This window comes from Rana temporaria, chromosome 3 (assembly GCF_905171775.1).
Source record: "Rana temporaria chromosome 3, aRanTem1.1, whole genome shotgun sequence".
NCBI lineage: Eukaryota > Metazoa > Chordata > Amphibia > Anura > Ranidae > Rana > Rana temporaria.
The window spans coordinates 35,485,600-35,493,546 of NC_053491.1; the positions used below are offsets into that span (position 1 = coordinate 35,485,600).

Here is a 7,947-nt window from a genome sequence, read left to right on the forward strand (position 1 = left end):
GCCGCTTTTTTCAATTCCTTCTTTCTCTTCTTCTCTCGTGTTCCTCCCGTTTTTGCTAAACTATTGTTTCCACTGGCTTCATTTTATTTTGCTTAATTTCATTCTTTAGATTTTTCCCGCCTTTTCTGAAAGGCTCCTCCCCTTCTTCTTCATCTTCCATTTTCCCTTTCTTTGATTCTCTAACCCCCCCATCTCTCCCTCTCTTATCCCTACCTTAATTCCTTCCTTTTCTTCTTCTTCTTCTCTCGCGCTTCTCCCGGTTTTTTTTGTTGTTAAAACATTCTTTCTGTTGGGGTGTGTGGATTCTTGGTCTGTTACTACTGCATTTCCTGGGTAAGGATTGAGAATGGGTTCCCGGCTTACTATGCCAGCTGAGGGTACTCTAGCCTGTGACCTTGTGCTTCAGCGGGAGGGACAGCAGGGTGTAAAAGGCTGGAGAAAGTTGATGAAGCTTGCCAATTTCTCTGGTAGTGGTGGCAGGCTTCAGCCAGAACAATGGAGAATATTGTTAATTGAACAGAAGGGCTTGTTGGCTAATAGTCATTTGTTTTCAGCAGCGGAAGCTTGGCTTCGTGTTGCACGTGGTCTGATGGATGAGGGGTGGGTGGAACAGGAATTGCAGACAGTGGGGGGGCTGATGTATGTATACCACAAAGGTAAAATCCTGCCACCTCCCTATGAGGGCGGCTCCAACTGGGCGTGTAGGGAATGTGAGAGGTCCGGACTCCCACATCCTGAACACCCTGGGCTCTGTGACGAATGTAGTCGTAAGGCGGAGCCACTCCCCCAGAAGTCCCCCCCCTTGCAAACAGACCCGCCTCCTGTCTTGCAACCCCCCCCACCCACACCGATCTGTCCCTTATATCCAGTATTGAACGTAGATGGCAGCTATTACTGCCCACCGGCCTTTGTTCCGGTGATGCCTGCAGTGTCGGGCTCACTGGCTCAGCCATCTGCCGCCTCCGCTCAATCTGCTCCAGTGCCAGGGCCTCCTCAATCCACCCCTGCAAGGGCACTGCTCCCTCCTACATCACTACCACCCCCACCCCTTTCCCTAAACCCCAGCCTACCTTGCTATGACCTAGCAGGCTCTGAATGGGACGGTACTGATGAGCGGTGTACAACCCAGGGCCTGAAGGACGAGATAACCTGGAACTCGGGGCCTGCCCGGATGCTGCCTGACGCTCCGCTCAGGTATGCCTCTTTTTCCCCCTCGCAAGCCTCCACCCTTGTAGTCTCTCTCCCCGACCCAGAATTGCACCCCATGCCGTTTTATAGGAGAATTGCACAGATCCAAAAGACATACTCATCGGCATGGAAGGACCTAGCTAGCTTGTGTGAAATTAAAGCGGGGGATGCATACTGGCCCTTAATGGAGCAATGTTTTAATGATTCCCGGTTAGACTCCGACGTCTCATATAACTCGGGGGTTGTGTTTTGTGAACAGCTGCAGGACTGGGCTAGGGGTAAACTAGCAGATCAGTCCACTAGCTTTCAGCATGTGACACAAGGCCCGACAGAGTCGGTGGAAAAGTTTTACATGAGACTCAATCAGGTCTTTAATGATCTAGGATTTTCTATACATACCAAAACTCATTACCAGATGCTGTCAAGTGCTTTCGTCGCAGGTTTGAAAGAACCATTACGGAAGGGACTGATGGTGGCCCGCCCAGAGTATAGGACTTTATCCTTAGACGCCTTATTGCCTGTTGCAAGAGGTTTGGAAGTACAGCAATCACTCCCAGAAGTGACGCCCCTGATGACTGTAGCTCCCGTCCAACCACTACCTGTAGCTCCCGCCCAACCACTACCTGTAGCCCCCGCCCAACCACTACCTGTGGCTCCCGACCCCCCACTGGCTGTGGCTCCCAGCCTGTTTCGGAGACCTATGATTACTTGCTTTAATTGTGGGGTTCAGGGTCACTACCGGAGGGACTGTAGGGCCCCCAGACGGTTTAGCCGTAACCCCCCCCAGTATGACCATGGGTATGATCGGAACCAGTTTGACCATAGATATGATCGAAACCAGGATTCTAGATACGATCGGAATCAGGACTCCAGGAATGATCAGTACCAGGACTCCAGGTATGATCAATACCCGGACTCCAGGTATGATCAATACCCTGACCACAGGTATGATCAGCGTCCAAATGCCAGGGCTTTCCCTCCTCCTTCTCCCCGAGGGGAGCGCCCTCAACCCCTCGCATAGGAATACGGCAACCCTGTGTCTTCTGCCTCCTCCCCTTCCCTTCCAATGATGGCCGCCACAACCCGGTCAGGGGCGGGTCCTCTAGCAAATATTTTGATCCCAATAGAGGGCCGCCCCACCAACTTTCTGGTGGACACAGGGGCTTGTCGTAGCGTCATTCGGGAGGCAGAAATCCCTGACCCCTCCTACTTATCCTCTATAGATGTGTCCTGCGTGGGTGTGGACGGTCAGTCTCGGTCCAGCCCTCTCACGAGACCTCTACAGGTGGGTACTACCCCCGCATTGTTGGCTAGATTTGTGGTTTCGAACACCTGTCCCCTCAATCTCTTGGGGGCGGATGTTCTTTCCCGGCTTCAGGCCTCCATTATGTATAATGCTGACGGGTCCATCTCCGTGTCCACTGCCCTGAGTGAGGGTGACACGTCAGCATTATGTTCCCTCCCCATCCTGATGTCCCTGCAGGTCCCGCCGGAATCTATCCCTGACCATTTCCTTGATCAAATACCCTCCTGCCTCTGGTCCACTGGCCCAGAGGATGTAGGTAGGTTGTCAGTTCCCCCGGTGGTAGTCCTTCTCAAGCCAGGAGCTGTTCTTCCTAGAAGGGCACAATACCCCCTCAAACCTGTCCAGACTCAGGCAATTTCTGAGCAAATTGAAGTTTTGTTGGGAAATGGTGCCCTGATACCCTGTACTTCCCCTTGCAATACCCCATTGTTTCCTATTAAGAAGAAGACCCCCAAGGGTCACCCGGATAAGTTTCGGTTAGTACAGGATCTTAGAGCAGTGAACGAGGCCACCGTTTTGGAGACACCACTTGTCCCCAATCCACACACTCTTCTGTCAGGGGTTCCCCCATCTGCAACGATTTTCACTGTCATCGATTTAGCAAATGCCTTCTTTAGTGTCCCATTGGACCCCTCCTGTCAGTACTTGTTTGCATTCACACATGCTTCAAAGCAGTATACCTGGGGTGTTCTCCCTCAAGGCGCCCAGAACTCACCCAACCAGTTCACCAAGGCCATGTCCCTCATCCTCTCCAACTGGCCTAACCCCCACCCGGACCTGGTTGTGATTCTTCAATATGTGGATGACTTGCTCGTCTGTGCCCCCTCTCAGGAAACAGCGGAACAATCTTCTGTCAGCCTTCTGGTGTACCTGGCTCAACAAGGATGCAAGGCCTCGAAAGAGAAGTTACAGTGGTGCTCTCCCCGTGTTGTTTTCCTGGGACATTGCATATCTCATGGCGCGAAGCACATTACGCAACAGCGCGTTGAAGCCATCCAAACCCTTTCACCCCCCAGCAGCGCTAAGGCCCTACATGCTTTTTTGGGACTGATTTCTTATTGCAGAGCCTGGATACCTGTGGCCTCCCTTCTCATGCAGCCACTATATGACAACCTGCCGTGTGTCCCCTTTGCATTGTCCGAAGAAGCCCTTACTAACTTTTCCCTTTTGAAAAAGGCGATCAGCACTGCTCCTGCACTTGGTCTTCCTGACTATGGAAAGCCCTTTAAGTTGTTTATTTCTGAGACCCAAGGACACGCTTCAGGGGTGCTGACACAAAGTTATGGACTCCGTAACCGCCCCATTGGTTACTATTCTGCCCGCCTGGACTCTGTCGCTAGAGGAGGCCCATCTTGTCTCCGAGCTGTTTTTGCTGCCCAGGCCCTATTGGACAAAACTTCAGATATTGTTTTGGGGTATCCCCTACAGCTGCTTGCCCCTCACGATATCTCTGCCATCTTGAATCAAGTGCAGCCCAAGCATATTTCCTCTGCTCGGCACCTTCGGTTGCAATGCTCTCTTCTCCTGCCTGACAATGTCACACTGCTTCGATGCCAGCAGCTGAACCCCGCTACACTTCTTCCTCTTGTCCAGGGGGGAAATCGTGATATGTCTCTGGACGAACAGGAAGAAGAGAACACAGACTTACCTGCCCCTACCTTGGATGAATATGAACATGATTGCTTTGAACTCATGAAGGCGGAAACCACCCATCTACCCTCTGTCCTGGATTCACCGATCCCAGATCCTCAACTCACCTTGTATGTTGATGGTTCCAGATTTGCAGATTCATTCGGCAACTACCATACAGGATATGCGGTTACCACAGAGACTGTAGTTATGAAAGCCGCCTCGCTCCCAGCATCCATGTCTGCTCAAGAGGCTGAGCTCTATGCCCTTACAGTAGCCTGCCAGATTGCAGAAGGACAAACAGCAAACATCTATACTGATTCGCGGTACGCACTGGGCGTTGCCCAAGACTTTGGAGTTATATGGAAGACTCGCGGCTTCTTGACTACAGCCGGTACCCCGGTGAAGCATGGAAGGGCAATAGATGCACTGCTGACAGCACTCCAACTCCCTGAACAAGTAGCAATACTCAAGGTTAAAGCCCATGGAAAGAGAACCACACCAGAAGCCAGAGGAAACTACCTTGCCGATGAAACAGCAAAACAAGCAGCCATGACCCCTCTAGAGGCTCAAACCACAGACTTTGTGGGGATACACCATCCACAACCAGAAGCGGTACACACAGACCTACTTAAAAAGACTCAAACAGACGCTGCAGACCAAGAGAAAACTACGTGGAATAAGATGGGAGCAGTACGGATGAATGACCTTTGGACTGTAGGAACCCGCCCATGTCTCCCCAGAGCTTTGTACCCAGCTGTGGTACAGTGGGCCCATGGGCCAACCCATCTCTCAAAGACTTTGATGAACTCGCTCATAAACAAACATTATGTAGCTCCAGGAATTACTACTTTAACTAACCAGTACTGCAAGTCCTGCCACACCTGCCTAGCATGCAATCCCGGAAGGCTGGAGAAAACTCCCCCGAAACATTCAGTCAGACCACTCTACCCCTTCCAGAGAATACAGATCGACCACATACAAATGCCAAAGAGTGGTAGATTCGAGTATGCCCTGGTAGTTGTAGACATGTTCTCAGGATGGCCCGAGGCATATCCAGTTGCAAATCAGACAGCGAAAACCACAGCTAAAAAGTTACTTTTGGAGGTGGTTTGCAGATTTGGGGTACCCGAGGTTATAGAAAGTGATCAAGGTCCTGCGTTCACTGCTACTATTACAAAAGAAATATGGAAGGCCCTAGGTACCACGTTAGCATTTCACACACCTTATCATCCTCAGAGTAGTGGGAAGGTGGAAAGAATGAACCAGACACTTAAAACCCGAATGTTGAAAATGGCCAAAGATACAGGTCTGTCCTGGCCAGAAAGTTTGCCAATAGCTTTATTCAGTGTACGGTACTCCCCGAGAGGGAAGTATTCTTTGTCCCCTTTTGAAATCTTGTTTGGTACAGCTCCCAGGTTAGGTTGTTACTACCCGCAACAGTTGCAATTACAGTCTGATACTTTGGTAGATTATGTGACGGCTCTGGCCAAAGAATTAACTAATATCCATGCACGAGTATATTCTTCCATTCCAGATCCTGATTTAGATACCGGTACTCACAGCATACTTCCTGGTGATTGGGTGATGGTTAAGAAGTTCCTCCGAAAACATTCTCTAGAGCCAAGATATGATGGTCCATTTCAAGTGTTGCTGACAACAGCTACTTCAGTAAAGTTGGCCGGAAAGAACACTTGGATACACGCATCCCATTGCAAAAAGGCTCCAGTTCCTGAGGATTGTGACCTACCCGCATCAGAATGAAGTTATATATCCTTCTTTTTACAGTGACAGTGGTGTACACACAGGAGGTGGCTATTAGAAAAACAGAACAGATAGTGCAATTCTGGTATAATTCATCAGACACACATGTGACTACCTTTATATTTGATTACTGTGATATATATCCTCCAGCTGCGTGGTATTGGTGTCATACGAACCGACGGGTGTTTAGTGTCCGCGGAGACATATATCTATGTGATGTAACTGAAGATTGTAATGATTGGGGATCTGTGGGTTGGAATACAGGTGATGACTGGGGAAACAGACCACAGCATGCTCTGAGTAAAAAAGACAAATATGGGGAGCCATTACTTGACAGACTAACCTTGAGAAAATCAGCTTTATGGTATGCTGGTGAGACGGATTATAACATGAAACTTACCCTAACCATAAGGAATCCCAGTCCTGGGGATGCAGGCACATATAATATGGGGTTACGGTATAGTGAAGAGGATAGGAAACCAATACCATTACCTGTAGGGGATAGGGGACCAATAGTACCGTTCCAACTTAAAGACATGTATAATTCACCTGAATGGCAGGCCTTACAAGCATCAAGTGATCCCCCTGAGGTACAGGTACATAAAACCACCCTAGGAGAAATAGAGGCCATAGCAGATCCCACATTCGAAGACACAATGGCAGCTGAGACTGGTTTCTCGGATGTTAACTTGTGGCTCGAATGGATGAGGTATAGTGCATTGAAGCATAACCGATCCAATTGTTACGTATGCAGTGGAGCTAAACCACATTTGGGAACAGTACCATTAAACATACCTCCTACTCAAGAGGAGTGTTTTCTGAGCCTGTTTACCAACACTACTACTGATCACTCCCAGTGTGAGACATGGAAAAAGGAATACCCAATAATAACTCAAACAGCAAGGCCTGGGGAAGGTATCACTATATATCCCGGTAATTACACATGTTATAGGAAATACCAGGGAGCAGGGAGGTTCTTAGGTAACTTCTCTGAGGGTTACTGTGCTTCATACAGTAGTGTATCTGCAGATTTAGTTCAAAATCAAATACAATCTCTGGGAGATGTGTATTGGATCTGTGGTGACATGAAAATTAGGGCTAAATTAACTGACCAATGGACAGGGGAATGTGCACTTGCTAAAGTCATAATGCCCTTGCACATCTTTTCTGTAGAGGACCTAGTCACACAAGGGGAGCACCCCAATAGAGAACGTAGAAGTGCCCCAGCAGGTAGTTTTGACCCTCATGTATATATAGATGCCATAGGGGTTCCAAGGGGGGTCCCGGATGAGTTTAAAGCTAGAGATCAAGTAGCTGCCGGTTTTGAGTCCCTGATTCCCTTAATCACCATAAATAAGAATGTGGATTGGATTAATTATATTTACTATAACCAACAGAGGTTTGTTAACTACACCAGGGATGCACTCCAGGGAATAGCTGAACAACTAGAAGCCACTTCACGGATGACTTTTCAAAATCGCATGGCCCTAGACATGATATTAGCTGAAAAGGGGGGTGTATGTAAAATCTTACCTGGTACAAGTACATGTTGTACGTACATTCCGGACAATACAGGTCCGAATGGCAAGGTAACATTGGCCATTAAGAAATTAGAGGAACTCTCCAAAGAATTAAAAAGAAATTCTGGGTTGACAGATCCCTGGGACCAGTATTTTGGATGGATGAAAGGGTGGCAACGCATTTGTACTCAAATAGGTATAGCAATTTTGATTTTGGTTATATTGGTTGTGGTGATGTTTTATTGTATTCTGCCCTGTATAAAGAAACTGTTAGGGAAAGCAGCTGAAGAGGTAACTCCTACTTTTGTAAATTTGGGTGAAATAGGAGATTCATTGAAGAAAGTAGAAGAAGGACCTTATCCTCTGTTACCATCCTTGACTGTTGAGACTGCTTACAACATTCTCAAGTGAAAGAAAGGGCAAAGAGAATGTAGGGATGTTGCTTTTCAAATAGACCTTATAGGGGGGATTGTGATAGATTTCTGTAATAATGCCTATTTGATAAGCTGTGCTAATCTTTATATTAGAATTATTAATAAT

The 7,947-nt window shown here is 48.1% G+C and overlaps 1 protein-coding gene across 1 annotated transcript; it reads left to right on the forward strand.

Moving 5' to 3' along the window:
* Window positions 1–1,741: 1,741 nt before the first annotated feature.
* LOC120931186 lies at window positions 1,742–7,515 on the forward strand. The gene has a single exon (XM_040342397.1). It carries the CDS (start codon window positions 2,255–2,257, stop codon window positions 5,885–5,887), a length of 3,633 nt encoding a protein of 1,210 aa, XP_040198331.1. The 5' UTR covers window positions 1,742–2,254; the 3' UTR covers window positions 5,888–7,515.
* Window positions 7,516–7,947: the final 432 nt, after the last annotated feature.